Genomic DNA, 27,073 nt, shown 5'->3' with positions numbered 1-27,073 from the left:
GTTAACAAAATCCTTTCAAGGCCCACCAACCACTGATTGCCATGTGTCCGACAAAACCTGAAACGACTCTGAGCCGTTTGATACGCTGTCATTCATTTGAATGTTCTCAGCCGAGCCTTTTCAATTGGCTTGTCTCTTGAGCCGGTAAGTGGATGGCTTGTCCTCTGGAGCCGGTTGACAGATCTCAGTCGGGAACTTTCCACATGGCTCAAGCCGTTTCATCAGCTGAAGCCCCAAGCCGTTTCCGTACAAAACTAAGTCGTTTCAACAGAACTTGAGTCGTTTCCGTACAAAGCTAAGCCATTTCAACATAACTTGAGTCGGTTGAACCGAACCTGAGCCGTTTCCATACCCTTCTAAGCCGTTACACATAGGTCTAAGCCATTCAGTATAGTTCTCAGGCCGTTATAAATATATGTTAATAAATATACCCATCTGCCACAAATATTTTAGATTCCTATAATACCCATCTACCCATCTACTCCATATAATCACAAAAATGTTATGCACATTCAAGTATTTGTTCTTCATTGATATTTATATTTATCTCAAATATATTTTTTTTTGAGAAAAGAAATATCTGCACATATTCTTATTGTTACAAAATGACGTTTTCTTGAGCTTTAAATTTCGTTGTTCACTTTCTTTCTAGAGGGTTCAGACTAAAGAAAAAATGATGTGTTTGTCATTATTTTTTTTAATATTATTTTTTTTAATATCTGTTCTCGGATTAAGTCTTCCTCCGGAGTGTTATCTCTTATGCCTCATGGACAAAGATGTAATACTAAGTTTCAAGTTAAAGTTAATTTTATCTTTATTATGTTATATCTAAAATGGGATCTCATATCTATAATTAATTTTGTTTTTATTATGTAATTGCAGGTATCATTAAATGATGCTATACGAGACGGGAGATGGAGAATATAAGGTAGTGTTTGGTATGCAGGAATGAAAGGTGGAATGGAATAGATGATTACGAGGGAATGAAGAAAAGGGTGTTTGGTTGGTCAATGGAATGGAATCACCCAATACAAAAGGCATTCCATTCCCTTAAAATCATTCCTTCCACCCTCATGTTTTTTTTTCCATTCCATCCCCTCTTGCACCATTCATCAACAACACCACAACCCACTACCTTCGCCACAACCCACCACCACCACCACCCACCACCGACGCCATCGCCGCCACCGACGCCATCGCCGCCACCCGCCACCACCTCACCCCGACAGCCACCGTCGCAGCCACCACCGTTATCACCCACAGCCATGACCAACCGCCAAAGCCACTCGGCGCCGCCACCCACCACCATCATCGACGCCATCAACACCGTCACCACCAACCGCCGCCGCCGCCGCCCACCGCCACCTCTGCTGCCACCCACCACCAACGGCCACCTTGCCGCCACCACCACTCGTCATCATCGCCGCACCGCCACTCTCCGCCACCACCACCACCCATCGCCGCCGCCGACACCCACCACCACCACCTATAACCACCCACAATTACTACCACCGACCACCACCACCACTCACCGCTTATTTTATTACTCCGTTTTTCTTGCCTACCAAACAATACACAATAATAATTCATTCCATTCACACATGGTAACCAAACAAGACATAGAATGGTAATGATCCATTGCATTCCTTCGTCCATTCCATTACCTCGTCCATTCTATTCCTTCGTTCATTCCATTAACTCATACCAAACAGTCTGTAAGAGTTCTCTTATGGTTCTTTTTTGACAAAGATGGATACGAAGACTGTTTAAATTTTTTATTTTTGTTTTTTATATTATAATAATACAAAATTTATCACAATTTATCCCTGTTGTGTAGGTTTGTATTTTTTGTATAAATTTGAATTTTTGCATGTCAAAGAATAAAATTTGGTGTTCCATGACAATGTTTTTTTAAACAAATACATAATAAAAGAACAAGTTTAAAAGTAAAATAATCAGTAAAAAATAATATAAATGTTTATGTTATGTCAACCTTCTCCCCCTATTTAAACAACTTATTCTTCTCATTCAATAACATCTTCTGTCTTCCTAATTCACAATATCTATTACCTCCTACTTGTCATTCAACAAGATCTCCACAACATCTTTACAATATCCTTTACCTTTTGTCATATAATGATATCGATTGTCGGGACAATGTGCTCTTGCCCATCTACCAGACCCAATACTTGTTAGAGTGTGACGTATTCTAGGAATGCCAAGACATAGCGCGTTGAACGACTCATTAAAATCAGACATCTGGTAAGATTTACATGTCTTACGCCACAACGTCTCGTATTCATTTTTTTTCGACTGTAAATGTAAGTTAATCATTAAATGACGACAACACAGCCCGTGATAAACACGTAGAAACACGTTTCTAACACCTACGTGTATAGAATTCGCCCTATCCGATATGATCGTTATATCTGGTATTTCACCAACACACTCTCTAATCTTTGAGAGAAACCATGTCCAAGATTCACCATCCTCTGATTTTCCTATTCCATAAGCAATTGGTAAAATCTGGTTATTTCCATCCACGCCAACTGCTAAACAACGTTCCTTTAAATTCACCCTTTAAGTGTGCGACATCGATGATAACCACTGATCTTAGATTACACATAAAACTACGAATCTGAAAATGAATAATTACAAAGTAAGATCAACCTCGATTTAGTTTAATAAAAACAAATAAAAAGTAAACCGTATAACTTACCACAGCACCCATCGCGACAAAAACCATTTCAAAGCGACTCTCGTCATCAGTCAAGATGTGAGTGACGGTTCTCGGATTTGCACGCTCCAAATTGTAACACTAAATTGGTAGTTCCGCAAAGGAATCTCGGCTTGTTCCTTGTAGAAGTTCTGGTGCATGGCTTTTTCCACGCCAAGCTTGAAGGTTAATTATCTCCACCTGGAATAATCTAAAAAGTTTAACTATCTCTTTGCAACGATTATTCTATCGTTGTCTTTTAATGGTTCCTTTAAATAGTGACCCAAAACCTTTGGGTTTGCCTGACAAATATGTGGGTATGTTGGCGTCTTCGAACATATGTGTTTATCGTTCATATGTTTAACAAAAAATAAACTATCACCAGGGACACTGTATGCCCTAAATCCCCACTCACAACCGTCAACCAGACATGACACTTCATACCATGTTTTAGACGATCTATCTACTTTAAACTCACAATGTTCTAACAAACATTTTTTTCCCAGCTCAAGCTTTATCTTTTCCTTGTTATTGAATGCATGGCCTGGCTCAAACACAATTGATGAAGAACCTGATTGTATTTTAGTTGGTAAATTAGAGGGGATTGATTTTTCAAAGAAATTTTCAAAATTTGGTACATCCTCGTTTAAAACATCAGCAGTTTCATTAACAGAAGTATTTAAATCAGGAACTTTGAAATGGTTTAAAGATGCAAAACTAGATGAACCAACACTAGACTCTTTAATAACGTATAATTTATGTAATTCAAAAGGATTCTGCATCGCCAAATTAAATAAAAACGTAAGATCATGATCATTAATTATATCGATCGTATCAGTAAACGTAGATATCTGATAGGACAACCGTGTAATGTTTGGAATATCACACATCTTAGAAACATAACTTAAAAAACTGATGTATGAATGATTGGTTTCAACTTCTAAACCACGTCTGCTTGCATCGGTATTAGCAACATACTCAATGTTCCCATTAACGACCTACCACTTTCCCCCGCTATATACAACATACTTAACCCTCATATTTTAAATTAACTACTAGAAAAGTGATTTTACTGATTATGACAAAGAAACTTTTAAATTTATACTTGATCACTTTGTAGTGGACATAATTCCAAGATATATTTAAAACATGCCCCACAAACTCGATCACTCTGAAATGGCTTAGAAGTGTACAAAAAAGGATTAGAAATTTAGTAAAATGGCTTGAAATGCGTGAAACGGCTTAGAAGCGTACGGAAACGGCTCAGGGTTCAAGTGAAACAACTCAAATACAGGTGAAACGGCTCAACTTCAGTGGAACCGGCTTGGCCTTTCAAGCCGGCTTGAGATGCTGAAACGGCTTGAGCCGTGTGGAAAGTACTAGGCTGAGAACCTTCGACCGGCTCAAGGGACAAGCCATCCACTGTACCGGCTCAAGGGACAAGCCAATTGAAACGACTCGGCTATGAACTTTCACTATGAATGACGGCACCTGAAACGGCTCTGAGCCTTTTCATGAGTTGTCGGACACGTGGCATACATGGATTGATGGATCGTTAAGCCGTTTCAGTTGTTTGTAACGGCTAGTAAAGCCGTTTCAGTTGGCTATAATGGCTATTCTTGCTATTTTCCCATTATATTTTAATCATATCAAAAGTACAGCTAACATACATATATGGTTGTCAAATAAAAGAGTTTTATATAACCATTTATATTTTAGATACTTTGATACAAATTTACAAACTTTTCTAGAAAAAGGTATGAAATCACCTTTCACTTTGTAAAGTGTGAAATACAGCTAGGTTGGTTTGTAAAATTACTTTTACTTGTATTAACTGAATAAGTTATGTAATAATTAAATAGAAATTTCCTTATTCATATATAATCTAAAACAACTAAAACAAACGTTCAAAGGAACAAATAGAAGTAAAAAAATAAGTGATCCATAAAGAGATAATGGTCAATATAGGTATGTATGGACAAATAACTAAGCCTAACTCAGACGAAATATTACTTGTTAAAGGACAAGAATAGTGAACAACATATGCATGAATTCGATTGTGGATTAATGTGTTATGTTAAGACACACGAAACAAGTCAAACTTTAAATTTCTAGTCAATAACAGACACATACATCCTTGGTCATTACATCAAATGTAAGGATAAATTATATATGTTGTTGTTACGAGTATGAGACCTGAAGTAGTGATCAGACTGGTTAGGCAAAAGGCTTCAAGGGTTGAAGTTTGCCTAACGCAGGTCGTGGGGTCCCCCCACGTTTGCAAGACGTGGAGAGAGGTTCACTAGTATTGTTGTTATTCTCCTTAGATTCTGAACTGATTAGAAATCAGTTCAGAAAGCAATCGTTATTGAAAATGAATTATTTAGTGTGAAGAAGAGAAGCAAGCATGAAACTAGTTCTCGAGAGGGAGAAGAATTAGAGAGTTAGGATAGTTTCAGCTGATTATGGAATGTCTTGCATGCTTGTCATGGCCTGCATTTTATAGGGAAAGAGGTTTCTCCTTTGAGAAACCTTTGACTAGTGAACCTGGCTTGCAGTAAGGGACTTACCCTTTTAGGGGTTGAAGGGTTTGGACCTGCGGATAAAAGAGAGCTCCCTGTGCACATGCTTGCTTTTGCGGCTGTGGGAGAGTTGTTTAAGCAATTAGTGAAGTGACTGATTACTGTACACGTTCTTTTTGCTGTTCACCTTAGTTCCCGGGTTTTAAACCCTTAACCTTTTAACCCTTCAACCTGTTATGTATTCTTAGTCATTTTATTGAGGCTTGAGCTACCCCCGCCATCAGCCCCCCAAGTCAGAGGTTTTTGGGGTGTAAGCACAAATGCTTCTGACTTTTTTTACATTTGTTTTAATTTGCTTAAAGGCTTCAAGGCTTGAGAGCTTAAAAGGTTCACAGCAGTTGAGATTTTTGGTTTTTGAATTTTGAAAAGACGGTTGATGTGACTAGTGGTAGTTTTTTGTCAGGCGGCAGTTTTAATAAACTACTGTGTAATTATAACATCCGCTTTGTCATTTATTTACCTTTATCTTCTAAAAAAAACCAATTCTACATATTTTCCTCTCAAGTTCGTTCCCCTTTCTTCCAGGTTAGTTTTGATTTTCACTCCTTCTTCTTACTTTTTTTAGTATGGGTGCTCGTAAGGATTTAGCAAAATCATTTTCACGCTTAACCCAAGAAGAAGTGGAAGCTTTTTTTTTTTGGAATGGGGCATTGGGTTGAGATTTAAACCGGTTGCACCGGGTTGTGATGTTTCTATCGATCGATGTCCTCCTGGTTCACTTGCTTTGTATTGTCACCACTTTGAATTTTATAATCTCTGTCATCCTTTTTCAAACTTTGTGTTGAATGTTCTAGAATATTACCGTGTTTCGTTTGGTCAGATCCACCCTCAGGGTTTAGCTAGGGTTCTACATTTTGAGGTTTTATGTCGGGCTTCCGGATATGATCCAACCCTTTTGTCGTTTCGTCGTTTCTTCCGGTTAGCAAAAAATGGTGATTGGTTCACATTTGAAACATCTCAAGTCGACACTTGTTTGGTTTCATCCATGGTCTCCAGTCTTGGTGTCTGGAAAGACCGATTCTTTTGGGTTTCGGATGAGATTGTTCCTTTTAAAATGGTTTGGAGACATCCGGACGCCGTTCTTAACGAACCTGAACCCTCTGCTCTTGAGATAAATACTTGTTTTCTTGAAACCATCAGGGAGTGTCCTTCAAGGGTTCGTCCCTTTCCTGAGCGTTTACTAATGTTGTTGGGCATTAGTAAATTGTGGGACAAACCTGATCGGGATCCAGTGCTTATGAGAAATGGTCAGGGTATGCGTTTGTTATGTTGTGTTATTATGTTCCTGTTGCCTGTTTGTTTATACCCTGTATTTGTGTTTGTTTTGTAGTTATGTCTGCACTTGATTTTGTGAAGAGCGATGACACTTCTGATGTCATGTTTGGGGATGCCGCAGCTACACCTGGAGAAGATGCAGTTGCTAGGGGGTCTGAGCATCGGTTCGAAGGTTTCGGTTATGTAAGTGTTCCAAACGTTAAGGGTTTCACAAAAGTTCCTGCTCCCAAGGTTTCTACTCGTCGGTCAAACCGTCGTTTAAAAAGTGCTGATCAACCCTCTGGTTCAGAGGGTATTGATATTAGTGATGACTTTGAGGTGTCCGTTGAGTAGGTTTCTAAAGGTGGTGTAGAGAAGGAAAAGGAAAAAGAGTTGGTAGTTGCTGAAAAGAAGAAGAAGTTGGTTAAAAAGGGTGTTGTGCCTGCTATCCAGGGTTCCTCAGGGAAAAGTGTTGAAGGCTTGGAAGAGTCCGGTGCTGAAAAATTTTACGTTCCTTACTGGGTGTGAAGGTTGGGGACAGTTTCAAGGATCCTGCCGTTTGTGGAGATGTATTGGCCAATTTTGCTCCTCTTGGTGTCCGAGATGCTATATCGGAGATGGAGGGTGATCATTTCAAGGTTGATGTTGAGCTCTTGCAACCTTTCTGCCTTGTTGGCTGAGGGTGTCACCCGTTTTCGGAAAGGGATGCAAGAATATGAAGAAGTCACAAAGAAGAAGGATAAAATGAAGGCTTCCATGGCTTCCATGAAGAAAAATATTGACGGTTTTGCCAAAAAGGAAAAGGCTTGGGTGAAGAAGATGCACGAGGTTACGTAAAGGCATGAGGTGGAGGTTGAGGGTTTGAAAAAGGAGATGGAAGCTTTGAAGGTCCGGGAGAAAACTTCTATGAAGGAGAAGGAGGTGTTGAAGGCTGATAATAGGTGGTTGATTGAGCATGGCTTTCGACAAGTGGTCACCTACCTTCTTCATTCTTCTGAATTCAACCAGGCTTTGGGTGCCGTGTATACGAAGTTGTTAGCTCATGGGAGACATCAAGGCTTGTTGCTAGGTACAAAGCTTGTGAGCCTGGTGAACCACAAGAAAAATCTCCCTTCTTTCAACCGCAGGCTCTTAAAGTCTTTCAAGATTCTGTTCGGGACATGGAGCATATGACTTGGCCTTTTGTTGGTGAGGTTTCCGAGTGCTTTGACAAGCCGCTTTCTGTTTTACAGGGTTTGAAACCTCGTGGTCTAAATGAGGTTGTTTGCAAGAAAGTGTTGGAGTCTTTGTCTAAAAAACGCTCATGCTCGGGAAGTAGTGAAGAAACCATGTCTGCTGGTGACGAAGCCTCGAAGGAAGGAAGCCTTGAAGCCTCTGAGGCGGCTAGTGAGGGTCAAAAGATGAAAAATGCAAAGAAGTCCAAGGATGATGGAGCTGGGGCGTCAAAGCCTTCTAGTGCTGGTGATGCAAGTTAAACTTTCTGAACTTTATTCGTAGCTATCTTAGCACTTTAAATAATATTATGTTATCATGTCTTTTGAACAATTTAGGTTTTGCAGAAACCCTTAAGGTTTCTGTTGATGGTTGTTAGCCCTAGTGGCGGTTTGAACAATTTGCAGGTTTTCAAACCGCTAAGGTTTGGTTGTTGGTCGTGATTGCTTGACGAACACTATGTCGGTTTTTAGGCCCCTTAGGGCTTCTTATGTTATGCTATTAGCTTTTTTAATACTTGCCTTGTGTTGCGATTTTTTATGTTGTTGTATATCTTTGTAAGGCAGTTTGGTTAAGCAACTTGTAGCTTGAAGCCTTCGAGGCTTGCGGTTGTTGCTTGATGTTTGTGACTTGGTGCTTTACTTTGTATTTTTTGTTCCAAGTTGCATACATCCTTTCATTGATGGGTTGTTGTTTTGTTCTTTTACTTGTGTTTTGTTAATGTAATTGTCTTTGTTGGTTTTGTGTTGTATTTATGTTATTTATACCTTAAAGGGTTCAGTGTTGCAGTCACTTAGCCTTGGTATTTTTAACAAGAAGACATAGCACTTATCCTATCTGTCATTTTTCTTGGTTTGATCTTGGTTCGTAAGCCTGTTGATTATGGTTTGTTTTTTAGAAAATTTTCTAAGGCTTAAGGAACATTTAGTGAAGGCTGCTCAGACCCGTCTATGAGACAAGTTTGTTTTTGAAAAATTTATAAGTCTCGTGGAGTTGTATTGATTTAGGAACTCACCCCTTATATAGGTTCATTCAACCCTTGAACCTATTGAGTGATGTGGCATGGGGTTCATCCCCTTACATGACCCTTGTCATGGAGTTTTTTGCTAGGTTCTCAACCTGATCATAGGATAAAAAGACAAGTTTTAACAAGAACCTCGTTGTTCATTCATCAAAGTGTGCAAATTACAAAGGAACAAAAACAACACTTTGCCAATTTTTCTAACACATGTTTTTTTCTAAATGTGTAACCTTTTAAGGTTTTTGGCATTCCAATGACTGGGAAGCTTTTTGCCATTTGAATCAGCTAGCTTGTAGGATCCTCCCTTGTGAGCTTCGAGTATGGCATATGGTCCTTCCCATTTGGGACCAAGTTTTCCTTGGCTTTCCTTCTTGCTTGCCTCATTGTTTCTGAGGACTAGGTCACCAGGCTTGAATCGTTCGTGCTTTACCCTGGCATTGTAGTAAGATTCCATCTTTTGTTTATACCTTGCTTCTTGAATGGCTGCTTGATCCCGTGCTTCTTTTAGGAGTTCCAAGTTCAACATCGTCTCTTTCTTATTTGCTTTTAGATCAATGTTGAACGTTCTCTTTGTTGTAACTACTATTTCTGCTGGGATTACAGCTTCGGATCAGAACACCAAGCTATAAGGTGTTTTCTTGTGACTTATTTTTTCGGTGGTTCTTATTGCCCATAACATGTTTGGGAGTTCTTCAAGCCAATTAGTGTCATGCTTTCCCAATCGTGTTTTAATGCCCTCAACAATGCTTCGATTTGTTCTTTCAACCTGGCCATTAGATTGAGGGTAGGCTACTGAGCTGAAGACTTGTGTTATTCAGAACTCTTTGTGTTAGTGCACTATGTCTGTTGACTTCGTCTTGTATCATGTAATAGGATAGGATAGGATAATCAGTGGCAGAGGTTCGAGAAACTGATTTTAGGGGATATGGTAGTGATTCCGTTTGAAATGATCAAGAGCCATTTCAAGCGAAATCAGAACTAAGTGATTCCGCTTGAAATGAACTTGACCATTTCAAGCGAAACCCCACCTACTATATATAGGGCACTTGTTGATTCATTTGTTACGACTTCGGAATTTGTAACGAGGTGCTGCCAAAATTTGTCCAGGTTGTAATCAGTGTTAGAATCAATCAAAGTGACAAATTTAATAGTATCAAGCTGTTTCCACATCCGTTTCACTGATTCCGCCTTTGAATCGGATATAAAGCTCTTCTGAATGACTCGTTCGGGTCCTACAGCGATCCTACAAGTGGTATCAGAGCTCAGGAAGAAGAGTTTAGCTTGATATCATCTATTTTCTGACTTCTACACCTTCTTTTTCAAATTGGACAAGACTTCATGGTCAAAATGGAATGAATTTTTCACCGAATGTGCAAAACAATATATTAACAAAGCCTTGAAAGTTTGAGACCAAAATACTGACTAAAAGTGACAAAATTGGACAGAAAACCAGATTCCGCTTGAACGAACATAGATATTTCGCTTGAAAAATCAACATGATTTCGCTTGAAATGTTGATTCCGCTTGGAATTCGCATCTGATTCCGCTCGAAACAGATATTCCGCTTGAAGTGTTATTGTCTGATTTCGCTTGAAGATGTTGTCTTAGTGATTTCGCTTGAAGTGTTAGACAACTGATTTCGCTTCAACTGGTCAACTTGTGATTTCGCTTGAGTTGTCAAACAAAGTGATTCCGCTTGAGTTTCCTATTTCGCTTGAAAAGAGGATTTTCGTGTCGAGATCATTTCACGTCAATTGAGTATCAGTCTGTTTCAGGATATTTGATATTATTTGGACTGATTGTGTTTGTTTGATTGTTTGTCCAGGTTATTCAAAGATCAAATCATGGCTGAAGAATTCTACAACACGTTTTTCAACGCGTTCACTTCCGAATCTTCCGATATTACAACTGTTACCCCAAAAACCATCACGAAAGCGATCAATGAGAACATCAAGCATGATAATTTCTACGGAACACACTCTAAGCCACCAACGCTGGAAAGCATTGAAGATTATACTTGGTGGAAAGAACGGTTTCTTAACTGGGCGAAAGCGTATGCACATGAGAGTTGGTTCTGTTTAGAGTTTGGATACGAACGACCAAAAGATGATAAAGGCGAAGAACTTCCATTCAAGAAGTTATCCAGAGAAGATAAATCTGAGTTTGCTGCCGAACATAGAATGATTGCTTTGATTCAGTCAGCAATCAGAAATGATATTTTTGCGTTGCTTAATCATGATGGGTCATCTAAATCAGTTTGGGAAGCTTTACGTGTTAAAGCTGAGGGGGGTAAACAGATAAAAAAGAACAAAATTGCTTTACTAAAGAAAGAATCTGTTTGATAGTTTAAAAGGAGAGACTGTAAGGCAAATGATTGAGAGGTTCTGTCATCTTAAAACTGAACTTGAGAGATTTGAGATAATGAAAACAAGAGAGGAACTTATAGACAAAGTGATTGAAGCGTTACCACGAGCTGATCAGTGGCAAACGTTTGTTTTTATTTTGAAAAATGATGCTTTGTATGAAACAATCTCTCTTGACAAATTCTTTGAAAAGATTGAAACTCATGAGCTTGAATTGCAGAAACAGAACAAGATGAGCAGTTCTTCACATCAACAGAATGTTGGCTTGTACTACAAAGGAAGTTTACCTTCAGAGAAAGTTGTCAGTTCACCAAAGACAACATTCAGTAGTGAAAGGACACAAGAGCCACAGAAGAGTTCATCAAGTTATGATCCGGGTTATCATTCTTCAACTTCAAAAGTTAGTTCTGAAGATGCAGAGGAGATATTATGCAACATTGCTCTCAAATTGAAAAATTCTCCTGCAATGAGCATCAATGCGGCTAAGCAGCAAATGAGTTTCCTAGCATCAGTTCTGGAATCATATGAAGGTCTTGTAGCTGGAAAAATTGGAAACTCCAAATTGACCAAAGAAGACTACGACCAGATTGATCCGGAAGAGATGGAGCTCATAGACATCCGTTGGTGCTTAGCAACTTGTATCCGAAGAGCACAGAGGTATATGGAGATTACCGGGAAACAATCTCTTGGAGGTGCATCAACAAAGCTTGGATTTGATAAGTCCAAAGTGACCTGTTTCAAATGTACGCAGAAAGGTCATTTCAAGAGAGAATGCACAAATTCTGCAGTTGGTGGAAATGAACATCCGTTCAATGATGATTACTACCGAAAGGCGATCTACCACCAAAACAGAGAAGAGCCGAAAATGATCGAAGATAAACCCAGAGAGAAATCAAGAGCTTGTTTTGTAATTCAAGATGATGAAGGTTTTGATTGGTCCGAGATTTGTCCAGAAGAAGATCGTTTGGAGAATGTTCGAAAAACAGCTCATGGAAGAGCTATGACAGAGAAAAGACAGTTTGTGTTAGTTGCTGAGATTAAAGTAGATAACAAAGAAAAAGACACAACTGAAAGCAAAGAAGTAAATGTTGTTGCTGAGGTCAAAGAGAAAACTCGAGAAGAGATTTTGAGGGAGAAAACTTATCGCGAAAGAAACATTGTTTTAAACAGAATGGATGACATGCAAGAAGAATATGAGAGTGCTGTCAGCAACAAAAGATGGGATAAGAAGAAAGAGTGTTACTACAACAGAGAAGGAGAACCAGTTGTTCCAAAGAAAGACATAATCTTTGAAGATGTTCTTCTCATAATTCCTTTAAGAGCCGAATACTATAGAAATGTGTTGAAAGATAACACATATGCAAAAAGGCATGAGAAAGAAATCAAATATGCCATGATATCGTGTCTGAGAAAAAGGGATGAAGAGAGAATGAAGAAGAATGTTGAAGAAATGGTGAACAATCTAAAGAAAGTTGCTGAAGAGATTAAGGCTGAGGTTGTTGAAGTTGAGGTTGTGAAAGAAAAAGTTGTGGTGAATGTAGAAGTTGAGAAAGCTGTTACTGAAGAACAGCAAATTGGAGAAGATGAGAAGAAAATTGAAAGTTCGGCAGAAGTAAAGAATGAGAATTTGGAAGCTGGTGATGCTGGTGATGAAGCAAGTGTTGAAGAAAAACAGAATGTTGCTGAGATGAAGCAGACAGAGGCAGCTGAAAACACGAAGGTGCCAATCACTGAGGTAAATTCTGATTCTGAAATCTTAAAACCGACTGAATAATGCAAGAAATGCATGGAAACATGCAGAGCTTGTACTGAAAAAGATCAAAAGTTCAGAACAAGAGATCTTGAATTTGCAAAAATTGAAAACATTTTCAAAGAAAAACGCACAGAAATGCTAGAAAAAGAAAAAGTTTTAAAAGAAAATGATGAAAAACTTTCAGAAAAATGTAAAAAATTAGAAAAAGAAAATGAATCTTTGAAAGAAAATGTTTTGAAAAAGACAGAAGAATGTAATCAAAAAGAAAATGTTTGTCATGAAATGAAGAAAGAATATGACGCAATGAAATTGGCATATCACATTATAAAAGAGTCATATGAAAAAGTGAAAGATGAAATGAAATATGCTCAATCAAGAATGAATTATCTTTCTGAAACAACTAAAGAGCTTAAACGAATGTATGAAATTAAACAAGGTGTTGTTAATTCCTATATTGAGGATGTTGCTAAACTAAAGCGACAGATTGCTGATTTAGAACAGGACAACAACAACAAGCTAAAAAGTTATCATGTGTCATCATATGTGCTTGAAAGAATTTTCAATATAAAACCGGGAGATAGTGAGTCTGAGCAAAACAAGAAAGGCATTGGCTCAGAGTTTCATCAAGTTCCACCACCGGAAAAGTTTGTATTTTATGATGAAGAAAAGGTCGAAAAAGCTTTTAACCTGGTTGATCAATTGCCAGACAACATTGACGTAACCTATTCCAAATATGATGATTCTCATGATTCAGAGGTGATAGGTAAAGTCGTTGAAAGTGTGTTGAAAGAAGAGTCGGTTGATACAGGTAAATCTGAATCACATGATGAAAATGAAGGTAATTTTCATGATGAATATCTGAAAAACACAAAATCCGAGAAAAATTTGAATGATGATTCAAAAGGATTGGTTTATACCATGATTGGATCGGACAAATTATTCTTAGATGTTGTATTCCCAATTCAGAATGTGATTTTAGAAAAGATTGATAAAATTTTCAAAATGGTTGAAATTGAAAAATCTGAGATTTCAAAGTTTGCTGGTAAAGGTCACAAAACTTTTTATAACAAACCGGGTTTTAAGAAGAAAAACATGAAGGCTGGGTTGGGTTATAAAAAGAAACAAAATTGGAAGAAAAATGAAGTGCCAAATTATCAAGCAAAAATGAGTTTCGTTCAAGGAAAGAGTTTGGATGAAGAGGAAAAACTCAAATTTGGACGACAGTATAATGACGAGTTTCATGCTCAAAAGAAAAAGCAACAACCATAGGTCAAAGATGTGTCCAAGAGAACATGTTTCAAATGTGATCAAATTGGACATCTTGCACGAAAGTGTCCAAATCTGAAACCTGTTGATGTTGACAAAAAGAAATCTGAAAACGTTGAGAAACAAAAATCTGAGAATGTGAAACAAAGGTCCATCAAATTTGATTCGAAACAAACTTGGAGGTATAATACAAACAAGTTTGCTTCAAATCAAAGTTGGAAATCAAATCAGAATAGGTTAGATTCAAGACAGACCTGGAATTCTAACACACCCAGATTAAGAACAACACAAAGTTGGAAAACATCTGTTGATATGACAAAACCCCAACAGTTTTGGAAACCAAAAGTTGTTGTTCAAAATCAACGTGATCAAAAAGAGAAACATTTTTACAAAAGAGGTACACCGAAAGGTCAAACATGGTCTGTTAAGAAACAAGTGACTTTGGTAAAAGATGAGAACGTTGAAGTAAAAGTTGAAAAAGTCCTTGATGACAAAGATTTTCCGAAACTGCATGATACATATTGTGTTGAAATGCCTAAGGTCAAACAGACCTGGGCTAAATTGTTCAAATGATCAAATTGTTGTATGTGCAGGTGCTCAATGAAACTGAAGATTATAAGAATGAAAGTTGGAGCAGCCTGACACAACGAGGAGAGGAGGTTGCTGGACCCTGGTTTGGTTGAATAGGGAGTTTAACATTTTCTGTAAATAAATAAACAATATTAAAAAAAAACTCTAAAAATTAGAAAAATTAAAAACCAAAAATATGTTTGTTTTTTTTGTCATATGTGTTGATTGAATATGCCGAAACCCTCACGGTGGAACAAACATGATTACTTTCACAAGATTGAAAAACGGTTTTCAAACTATCAAAAATCAATGGGTTGTAAATCATGGGGGTACTTTATATTAGATTTTCTGCAAAATAGAGCACATTAAGCAGAAAATGGACGGCGAGACAAAGCTATCAGTATCAGTTTGTCAAATTTTATTTTAATGATTTTGCATTTTAGGGGGAGAAAAATTGTCAGAAAATCCAAAAACATTAGAAAATTTGAAAAAGCCACAAACATGATAAAATTCAAAAAAATGAGTTTTGTGTAAAAAGAGGAAATGATAGTACATCAGTAGACAGTTACAATATGCTAAAGAAATGTAATGATTAAATAGCGTTAAACAGTCTCACTGATGATATGCCAATAGGTTTTTATACATTTAGTAAACTTTTTCAGGATATAAACTTAAATTCAAACTTGCTCATTCCGTGGGGAACACTACTTGGATATATAGGTAACCCCTGAAATCTTGTTTGAAAGGTCCCTCTTTCTGAGATACTAGGTCTTTATACTCAGTGATATCTGGGGTATTATTCCGGGACTTCTGCTGAATGGAAGTTCTGACCTAGTCCCCGAATAATAGTTTCCGCATTGCTTGAAACATAGCACAACCCTCAGCAAAAATGATGAAACAATAAAATTGATAATCATTGCTGTTGAAGAAAAGATCCTCTAAAGGGGACACACCTAAATTCGAACCGTCATCTCTCTGCTGAACGGAAGTTCTGACCTGAGCTCTCACGGTTTCGCATCTAACCCCTTACAGATATCATCTAGGTATATTCACCTGTAAGACTGAATATTGGGATCTGGATACAGGAGTATATTCAAGAGGTGGGACACATGAATGAGTTTAAGTTCTTAAAACACCTAATTCGTATCCTGAATCAGTTAAAATTTGTGTGAAAATTTAAGTGGATCAGTATATCGATAATCTAAGTGAATTTTTTAATTCTTAATGTGTAACTAAGCTCAACGGTACTTGTGACTTGTCAAAAACTGATATGATCCTCTAACGCATACTCAAACAAAAATATTGTCTGTAAATATGTTTGTACATATTTCTTTACTGCTTTATATTTTCAGAAAAATACAAAAAGATTTTTGATTCTGCTTTATTTTTCGACAATCGATGTCTGAGTGTTAAGTTTCAAAATCTTAGTAAGCTGATTGTGTTTCTGAAAATAAAACAAGTTCATTAATTTGAAACTTGAATTAAAAATCAAAAATCAAAAACAGTTTGTGATATCTCCAAGGTCATTAGTTTGGACTTGGATGATTAACTGTGAGGGAGTTGGATCTGGATGCTTTTATTTTTATAGAGTCAGTGTATGATCCTGTTTGCTAAAATTGCTAAATCAATGAAGTTTGTTGATAGGGGGAGTGGTTTAAGAATGTTTGATTTGAAAAACATTATATTTATAGACGTTTGAGTGATTGCAGATAGTCCAGACTACGATCCCAATAGCAGAGTCTAAGGGGGAGTCTGAAGACAAACTTGAAGCAAGGAGGAGCTTATAGATGGAAAGCTAGGTGTCGATCTCAAAGCACGGAAGCTTGACGAAAGGGGGAGCCTGAAGCTGATAAAAGAAGATAAAGATTGAAGAATGCTTACAATGTTACAATTTGGATGAGAAGGCAGAATGATCAAGACTAAAGATGTGTCATGCTGAAGACTTCGTCAACATCCAAGGGGGAGTCTGTTAGTGCACTATGTCTGTTGACTTCGTCTTGTATCATGTAATAGGATTGGATAGGATAATCAGTGCTAGAGGTTTGAGAAACTGATTTTAGGGGATATGGTAGTGATTCTGCTTGAAATGATCTAGAGCCATTTCAAGCAAAATCAGAACTAAGTGATTCCGCTTGAAATGAACTTGACCATTTCAAGCGAAACCCCACCTACTATATATAGGGCACTTGTTGATTCATTTGATACGACTTCGGAATTTGTAACGAGGTGTTGCCAAAATTTGTCCAGGTTGTAATCAGTGTTAGAATCAATCAAAGTGACAAATTTAATAGTATCAAGCTGTTTCCACGTCCGTTTCACTGATTCCGCCTTTGAATCGGATATAAAGCTCTTCTGAACGACTCGTTCGGGTCCTACAGCGATCCTACACTTTGCACCATATGCTGAAAGGCTTCTCAGCAAACTGTTTACCATTGTCCGTGACTAATACTCTCGGTAACCCAAATCTGCAAATGATACTTTCCCACACGAAATCAATGATTTGCTTTCCTCTTATCTTTGCCAGTGGTTTCACTTCCGGCCATTTGGTGAAGTAGTCAACCGCTACTAGGAGGAATTTGACTCCTCCTTTGGCCGGGGGTTATGATCTAACAATGTCCATTCCCCATTTGTGGAATGGCCAAGCAGATGAGATGGGAAGCAAATCATGCTTTGGGCTTTTTGGCACTGGAGCATGTATTTGACAGGCTTCACACTTTTTCAATTGCTCGCTTGCATCTCGATGCATGGTGGGCCAAAAGTATCCAAGGTTCATTAACTTTGAAACTACTGACCTTGGGCCGAAATGAGCTCCACAAATTCCTTCATGAACTTCCTTGATCAAGTATTGACTTTGTTCTGGGCCGACACAATGAAGCAATGGTGCTAGGTACCCTTTTTTGTATAGGATATTTTCTTGCAACACATATTGTCTTGACTTTATTCGAACCCTTTCAGCTGCTACTTGATCCTTAGGTAGTTCACCACTTGTGAGAAATTTGATCAACGGGGTCATCCAATTTGTGCCTTCTTCGGTGATGACATCTTGTACTTCGAGTTCTTGAATCGATGACTGCTTCAACACTTCAACCAATACCTTTTTTGTGAGATGGGCAAAGGTTAACGAAGCAAGTTTTCTTAGAGCATCATCCTTTTTGTTTGGTCCATAACCACTTGTATGGGATGTGCTTGAAAGTATCTCCGAAGCCTTCTGGCTGTTTTAACTAGTGCAAAAGCAAGTTTTTCAAGTGGGGGGGTACTTGGTCTCTACCAATTTTAATGTCTTACTGAAGAAGTAAATAGGTAACTGAGCCTTGTTTCTTTCGATGGTCAGGACTGCACTGATTGCTTTCTCGGCGATTGACAGGTAGACAGAGATCAACTCCCCTGTTTCAGGTGCTGCAATGTTTGGTGGTGAAGCCAGATGTTGCTTCATTTGGTTGAAGGCTTCCTCTGCTTCTTCTGTCCACTTGAAGTCCCTTTTGTTTGCACACCCTTGAAGGGTTTTGAAAAAAGGAAGGGACCTTTCTTCCAGCTTGGAGGTGAAACGCTTCAAGGCTGCCAACTTACCGTTCAAGCTTTCAACCTCTTTTTTGCTTTGCGGGGACTTTGTTTCCAAAATAGCCTTGACCTTGTTAGGATTGGCTTTTATACTTTGTTTGCCCACAATGTGTCCCAGGAACTTGCATTCTTCGAACCCAAACGAGCATTTTACCGGGTTTAGCTTCATGTTTATTTTTCTAAGGTTTCGAAATGTTTCTTGAATATCGTCAAGCATTTGGCCCTCAGTCTTGCTTTTAATTACCAGGTCATCCACATATGCCTCCATGGTTTTTCTGATTTGCTCAATAAACGCTTTAGCAACCAATCATTGATAAGTTGCACCGGCATTCTTTAGGCCAAAAGGCATCTTTTGGTAGCAAAAAATACCTTTGTCGGTATGGAAGGCTGTTTTTTCTTTGCCCTCCTTTTTCATTTGGATTTGGTGGTAACCTTCATATGCATCAAGGAAGCACTTGAACGGGAACCCCGTAAGCGAGTCCACCTTGAGATCGATTTCTGGTAAAGGATAAAAATCATTCGGACAGGCTTTGTTCAAGTCTTTGAAATCGATACATATTCTCCACGATCCATCGGGCTTCTTGACCATGACAGGGTTGGCTATTCAAGAGTGGTACTTCACCTCTTGGAGTATGCCAGCTTGCACCAACCCTTCAACCTCTTTACATGCAGCTTCGCTTCGATCAGGGGCAAGGCTCCTTTTTTTTGGACAATGGGCTTCACATTTGGTGGAATTTTGAGTTCATGTTCGGCAACATCCCTAGGGATGCCGGTCATGTCATCAGGGCCCCATGCAAAGATGTCCATGTTATGTATGAGTCAGCAGCTTTTTGAGGTATGAGAGAGTTTCTTGAGTAAGGTTGGTGTTAACCCTTATCCTTTGTTCTGGATACTTAGGGTTAATGGCCCAACCTTGTTCTTCACTTTCATTCTTTCCTGAGCTTTCCACTTCAACCATGAGGGCTTCAAGGGTTGGTTGAATGGTTGCGATTCCTCTCCTAGTGGGGAACTTGACAATGACTTGACCAACAGAGACAGCCATGATAAATTCACTTTGGCCTGGCCTCCCTATGATAACGTCGTAAGCAGAAGGCATGTTGATTACAATGAAGGTGAGTGGCTTGGTTCTTTCCATTTCACCTTCCTTGAAGCAGACGTCCAATGTCAGTTGCCCTAAAGGCTTGATGGGTATGTCAGCAATGCCCTTGATGGATGACTCAGCTGGCTGATGCCTTAAACGCTCTTGGTCACTGAGTTGGTTGAAGTATTTTTTGAACATTATTTTTGTGGCTGCACCCGTATCAATGTATGCTTTACTTGTTTTTAATGTCTCCACAGTGGCTTCAACGACCAAAGGGTTTGAATGGAGCCCCTTTTGTGGGGGTGGGAAGCACAAGCATTGAAGCTCCCAAGCTTCCAGGCGTTGCCGCTTGGTAGGAGTTCCTTCGGTGACATTCACCATGTTCACTTCTTTGCTTTTTCCATCACCTATATTATCTTTTACTCCCTTGACCAGGTGGGCGAGTTCTCCAGACTTGACTGCTTCTTCGATTCTCTTTTTAAGTTGGAAAAATCATTGGTATGATGACCCTTCTCTTCATGGAATTCACAAAATTGGGTAGAATTCTCGTTCCTTTTACTTTTGGGCAGGGGCCTAGGTGGTCTGAAGCTATGCTTGACTTCCTCAGTGGCAAGTATTTCTTGAGGGATTTTGGTCAAGGTTGTGAAGTTCACGGCCTTGTCCTTGCTAGAAGGGTTCCGTCCTTTAGACCTTCGAGGGTCTGAGCTTCGAGAGCGTCTATCATAAGACCCGTAGTTGCCTCTTTTCCGGCTGGGGCTATTGTGCCACCAGGTAGGACCTCTCTTTCTTTGCTCCTTAATGTCAACCGCCTCTTCCCCCCTGATTTGAGCATCAGCCCTTTCAAGGGCTTCTTCCAAGGTTTTGGGCAGGCACTTGTTAAAGTCCCTGGTAAGGTACTTAGAGGTGATTGCATTCATGAAGCCTGCAATCCTCATCTTTTCATCGGCTCCCACATACGTTAAACCCTCCTTCTTGTACCTCTCAATGAAATCCCTTAGGCTTTCATCATCTTTTTGTTTGATCTGGAAGATCACAGTGGCATACTTCACATATCTCCTTTGTTGTGAAAAATTAGCCAAGAAACCCTTGCATAGATCATCGAAGGTTCGAATGCTTTGAACTGGCAAATTGTTGAACCAGATCCTAGCAGATCCGACGAGGGTTTGCATGAACATTAAGCAACACTCGGAGTTGGACCATTTCTCTATCCTTTCCACCCCTATGAAGATCTGAAGATGAACCTCCAAATCCTCCATTCCGTCATAGGTTCGTTGTGGGAGGGCATCTTTATCCTGGTTTGAAAGTCATAATCAGCGATTTGCTTAGAAAAGCATGACAAATTGCTTGGTTTGTATGGTTTGGCCAGATCCTCATCCACCCTTGCACCCGTGTTGTTGTTGTTGTTCCCTTGGGTGGCCAGCACTTGATGTAACACCCCGTGTTACGAAAGTCAAAGTCAAAGTCAAGATTGAAGTCAAAGGAAGAAAAGATTGCTAATTGCAATCTGTCACTCCTTGCTTAATTACTGATTTGACTTCTTTGACTTGTAACCGAATCTTTATTTTATTTGCTTTAGTTGTATTATGTGGAGTATCTATGAATAATCGAGATTTAATCGCATGTTCTTATCGCTTTATCGCTAATCGCATCGCAATCGCATTCGCAACTCGAATTATGCGTTCTGAATATTGTTTTACGTGTGTGTGCTATTTATGTGTTACTTATGCATGTTTATTTATGTTTATGTTTATGGTGATTAATCGAAACGCAATTGCAATTCTATCGAAATCGAATCGCAAACGATAAACACAAGTTATTTATGATGATTGTATGTTAGATATAGCGAGTGTTGATTAAGCTATTTGTAATGATTATTTAATACTATCGCCTCGCACCCTCACTTAAACGCATCGCAATGCTCAACGCTCGAAACGAAACATCGAAACGCAACACGTCGGAGCCACTCGATCGAGTGACCACTAGATCGAATGGCCATCCGATAGGAGTGCCATCCGATCGGTGACCTCCTATTCGACACTTATGCACCTTTCCCTTTTTGGAAAACTATAAATACCCACCTGTCACATCATTTATGATGTGACAGCTCCCACACTCGACCAACAGCGTTCCAAACCTTCTTTCTCTCGATTTCTCGCGATTCTTGTAAGTTTTCAACCTAAATCTTGTACTTCTATGATCTACACGCACTTCTTCATCTTTTTCACCTTTAAATCTTAACTTTTAACTGTGAAATCAGTGGATTGAGGTGTCCTAGGATGATGTCATCATGGAGTTCTTATGAACTTCAAGTTTTGGCCTCATTCCACCAAGAACAACTTAGATGTAAAAGATTTCCACATGAATAAACAATGTTTTCGCACAAATCTAAACATTTTCAGAGTTAAAAAGATTGAAAGATGGTTTTCCAACGTTCTTTCAACTCTTTTACACTCAATGCACTCAAAACTGATAGAATCGGAGCTCGTTCTGATCTTCTACTCTTTCTTAGTGATGTGTTCGTCCAAGATCTGAATTCTATCCAAGAGACAACTGATTTCGGGTTAAACATGAACAACTGTCTCGAACAATTAACTGATCGGACAAGGGTGATTCCTGTTCGATCAGATCTCTTGGTTCATGATGGGGTTTCTGTTGTTTAGCACGTTGTCATATCGTATCGATCAAACTGCAAAAACTTTCAAAATAATCAAGTGCCAAGACGATCAGATCGTTGGGACGGATTGCCGTCCGATCAGATTGCCATCCGATCGAACAGCCATCCGATCGGATTGCACTTGGTCTCAACACTTAAACAATTTTCAACATGTTCAATACATAGACAGTTCTAACGGATTGCCATCCGATCGGTAGACCATCCGATCGAGGGACAATCCTGTTGTGAACTTGTTCTCTAAAGAAATGTCTCGCCGAACAGATCGCCATCCGATCGAACTGCCATTCGATCGAGCGACCTGAAAGGTAGAGATACTTCTCTGTTTTCAAAATGCTACAACGAAAACTTCAAAGCCATCATACACAAACACATCCTTACCAAAGGAATGTCAATCCGACCGAATGGCCATCCGATCGGATGACCATCCGAACGGATTGTCATCAGATCGAATGACCATCCGATCGGATTACCAATCAATAGTTTGTCACTTCGCACCATTTTACGCGTCACTCATCGCTTATGCTATCGTTAAACTGTTCAGGCTAATCTCTCAGCGCTCCCTTCAATCCAAGAGAATGTTTACTTGATAAACACGATCTGTGAGTATACTCGAACCCTTTTTTGCTTTACTCACTTTTGGGTGTTACATACGTTACTTATTCAAATCACAATCGACACACAACGCAAACACTATTTATACGCTGACCGTTATTGCATGCTACGTGTTATTCGATAAATGCTTGTATGTTATGTTAACACAGTGATTGTTGCCTGATACCTTAGCAACAATAGTACTATAGTTTGGACTCAGCACCTGTCGTGGACATGAGTTGTTAAGGGCTTTACTTCACGTGTCCCAGTGGGGATATGTGTTGCGCATTCTACAACTCACAGTCACGTCTGTGCATATTTCTCTGTCGATAACCTACTAGCTTTCATTTTGCTACATGTTACATGATGGTTATGCGTAAACGATTTCGAACTCTATTATACTATCAAACTTGTATGCTCACCTTTACACTATGTGTATTGACCTCTATTTTAACGTATGTGACAGGTGCTTAGGATGCTTGCCTGCTTTTATGGAATAAAGTAGGGATGAGAGTCTAGAAACAAAGACAATTTCTTTATTAAATCTGAGTTGTCGGAACATGTTATTTGTCTTTGAGATATCGATGTCTGTAATAATTGAATTGCTTGATGAGTTATGGTATGGGACATAAGATTAACTATCTGGTAGTTTAGTGTTATGGAATTTCTCTTGGACAATCTGTTTCGCTAAGTGTCACGCCCCGATGTTTCCGTCATCGGTTGGGGTGTGATAGATTGGTATCAGAGCCATAACTATAGGGAATTAGACAAGACTCGACCTAGTCCGGTTCGATGTTGTAACGCCCTGCGTCCCTAAACTTTAGGCTTTTGGCAAGTTTGGTCCCTATACTTTGTCTATTGTCAGTATTAGTCCTTAATCTATGTAATATTGATACTTTTGGAACTTGTGAAACTTTGTGAGTCTTATTGATGCTAGAATCTTGATTCTTGATACTTAAACTATGATTCTTGATGCTTAAGCCTAGATACTTGATACTTAGAGTCTTGCTACTTGATACTTGGGAAACTAGACTCTTGACTCTTGGTACTTATTTGGTACTTGACTCTTGAGACTCGTGCAACTTGATTCTTGGTTGAACGAGAGATCGGAGTCTTGTCACTGGCGGAATCTATGAAACTTGGAAACTTTTGGTGTTTATGATGTAATCTAGCTATGTGATACTTTTACCAAATTATACGCAACAGTTAATCTAACTCGCAAACGAATCAAGAACGGGAGCGCGAAAAGGATAGGATTGACCAAGTGGCAATCCGATCGGATAGCCATCCGATCGGATGGTCACTCGATCGACCCGCCATTTGATCCATGCACACCGCCCTAGTCTCTCTCTCCCACACTATAAATAGGCCTGTCACATTAGTCCTTCACTGATGTGACAGCCTCACTCGACCCAGACGCACACACACCACATTTCTTTGATTTCTCGGCGATTTCGGTACGTTTTACGCTAGATCCTTGTACTTTCTTGATCTATACATCATTTCCTACGAGATTCTCCTTTGAAATCTCACTTTTCACCGTGAAATCTCTTAGATCTGAGTTCTTGAGGATGATGTCATCATGGTGGTTTGTACAAACTACTATATGATGTCATTCCTGGTAAGATCTAGCTCAGATCTGAGAAATTCCATGTGTTTTTCACTGAATCTAAGCTAGTGGGAATCACTTGCAGATACTGTGTGCAATCGAAACGCAATCGCAACTCTATCGCAATCGAATCGCAAACGCTAAACGCAAGTTATTTATGATGATTGTATGTTAAATATAGCGAGTGTTGATTAAGCTATTTGTAATGATATTTAATACTATCGCATCGCACCCTCACTTAAATGCATCACAACCCTCAACGCGCGAAACGAAACATCGAAACGCAATTCGTTGGAGCCACTCGATCGAGTGACCACTCGATCGAATGGCCATCCGATCGGTAACCTCCTATTCGACATTTAAGCACCTTTCCCTTTCTGGTAACCTATAAATACCCAAATGATGTGACAGCTCCCACACTCGACCAGCAGCGTTCCAAACCTTATTTCTCTCAATTTCTCGCGATTCTTGTAAGTTTTCAACCTAAATCTTGTACTTCTATGATCTACACGCACTTCTTCATCTTTTTCACCTTTAAATCTTAACTTTTAACCATGAAATCAGCGGATTGAGGTGTTCTAGGATGATGTCATCATTGAGTTCTTATGAACTTCAAGTTTTGGCCTCATTCCACAAAGAACAGCTTAGATCTGAAAGATTTCCACATGAATAAACAATGTTTTCGCACAGATCTAAACATTTTCGGAATTAAAAAGATTGAAAGATGGTTTTCCAACTTTCTTTCAACTCTTTTACACTCAATGCACTTAAAACTGATAGAATCGGAGCTCGTTCTGATATTCTACTATTTCTTAGTGATGTGTTGGTCCAAGATCTGAATTCTATCCAAGAGACAACTGATTTCAGGTTAAACATGAACAACCGTCTCGAACAGTTAACTGATCGGACTAGGGTGATTCATATCGGATCACTTGGGTCATGATGGGGTTTCTGTTGTTTAGCACGTTTTCATACCATCTCGATCAAACCGCAAAAACTTTCAAAATAATCAAGTGCCAAGACGATCTAATCGTTGGGATGGATTGCCATCCGATCGAACAACTGTTGGTGCACTTGTGTCTGTACTTTGTCTGTATTTTGTAATGCTATAAACGATGTCTTTTGTTAGTCTTGTTTACGTTTTGTGTTTGGTTTGTATATGTGTTGGATATGTGTTGGAATGTATGTTTGACCAAGTCAACCATCCTCCTGGTTTGACTTGGCCAATCAGTCAACACTTAGTGTGTAAGTTTGCTTGTGTTCGAAGGATGTCATTGAAGGATGGTTGTATCCTTCGATGACCTCGAAGGATAACCTTCGATGGATACAGATGGACCTCGAAGGATACATCATCCTTCGAGGTATGTATGGATCCTTCGGAGAGTTTCTGGTCGATAGATGATCCTTCGACAGACATTCTGATCCTTCGACACATGCAATCTGTTATGGGTATATATATCCCATGTATGGTTTCACTTCACAGTTAGTCTTTGGATAGTGCATGTGAGTGAACCAAGTCTTGTAGAGAGCATTTCAGTTTGGTCAAGGGCTGTAACCGTGTCCACTGAAATACAAGAGAAAACTTTGATATATTGCGTGTCTACTCTTTCTCTTTGTAACTTGTGCTTTCATCTAAACTATCGGTTTGCATTCTAGCTTGGATTCCGCACTTGCTAGAGTGTTAAACATAACAAGGATAAGGTTTAACCTCAACCTCCGAGGGACCTACAAGTGGTATCAGAGCCGTGGCTCTTTTCCTTGTTAAAAACCGGGTTTGTACAAGACTTTGGAGTGTTTAGACAAAACTCACTTGGTTTAGCACCCGTTTTTAGTGTGTTTCTTGCATTTTTAGCCTTGAAAACGTGTTCTAAACTAACCGGGTGTGTTAAGGGAAGGTTTGGGTAACTTAAAATCTTGTTCTAAAAAGGTTTGGTAATTTCCGGCCAAAATTCCGGTTAACTCCGGTACCGGTTTCTGGATAAGAAGCTTCCTTTTTGGGCAATATTTCAAAAGTCAAATCTGAGTTGGTGAAAAGTTGGGTCTGAACATACCTTCTGCCGAAAGTTGTGCACCAACCCATCACCTTTTTCACCAACCTGTCAACTTTGTGTCAGTGTGTCAGATCTCTTCGAAAGATATCCTTCGAAGTCGAAAGATCATCTTTCGATCAAGGAGGTTCGACAGATACCCATCCTTCGAACATCTTTCGAAGTCTGTGAGTTATCTTTCGAGCCAAGGAATCCTTTCGAAGGATATATCGTTCGAGCTACTGTTTCTTTTCGAAAGATAAGGATCCTTCGTCTTGGAGAATCTTTCGAAGTCATTGTTCGAAATTCAACAGTGATCTTTCGAACACTGTTGATCCTTCGAACAAGTGTTTATCTTTCGATCCTTATTTGTTTAAGATTAACAGTGTGTGATTTTCAGGTCTTTCGATCCAGTATCCTTCGGCTGTTTGTTCATTTCCACATATTAACATAGTTTGTGAACATTGAATTTTCAAAAGGAAAAACTTGTTTTTCAAATTTTTAAATCAATTTTCACTTAATATATTAATTTTTATAAAATGGGAACAAACGGTCAGTGGGATCCATCCGCGTGGACTACAACAACTTTGACTCCACAGTCATCAGCTACGCAATCATCAGCTACACAATCTGCGTCAGATTTCAACAAAACTGCATGGATGCAGGCTATTGCCCCACCTCAAGCTGCAATGATAACTGCAAATCAATGGGCATTGGTCACAAATCAAAGCAGCAGCATTCAAGCCATGATGCAGAACGACAGTGAAACTGGTACAAGCACAAAACCGCCAAAACT

At 39.1% G+C, this 27,073-nt stretch overlaps 1 protein-coding gene across 1 annotated transcript; it reads right to left on the bottom strand.

Annotated features, from left to right (window-relative positions):
- Positions 1-19,795: 19,795 nt before the first annotated feature.
- Positions 19,796-20,632, bottom strand: LOC118481032. The gene has a single exon (XM_035976116.1). The coding sequence runs from the start codon at positions 20,630-20,632 to the stop codon at positions 19,796-19,798; it is 837 nt and encodes a 278-aa protein (XP_035832009.1).
- Positions 20,633-27,073: the final 6,441 nt, after the last annotated feature.

This window comes from Helianthus annuus, chromosome 8 (genome assembly GCF_002127325.2).
Source record: "Helianthus annuus cultivar XRQ/B chromosome 8, HanXRQr2.0-SUNRISE, whole genome shotgun sequence".
Lineage (NCBI taxonomy): Eukaryota > Viridiplantae > Streptophyta > Magnoliopsida > Asterales > Asteraceae > Helianthus > Helianthus annuus.
This window is presented reverse-complemented; position numbering and strand designations above follow the sequence as displayed.

What these genes read in the sequence shown, in the direction of transcription:
- LOC118481032 (XM_035976116.1), bottom strand. Translation starts at nt 20,632, where the DNA reads ATGGAGGATTTGGAGGTTCATCTTCAGATCTTCATAGGGGTGGAAAGG.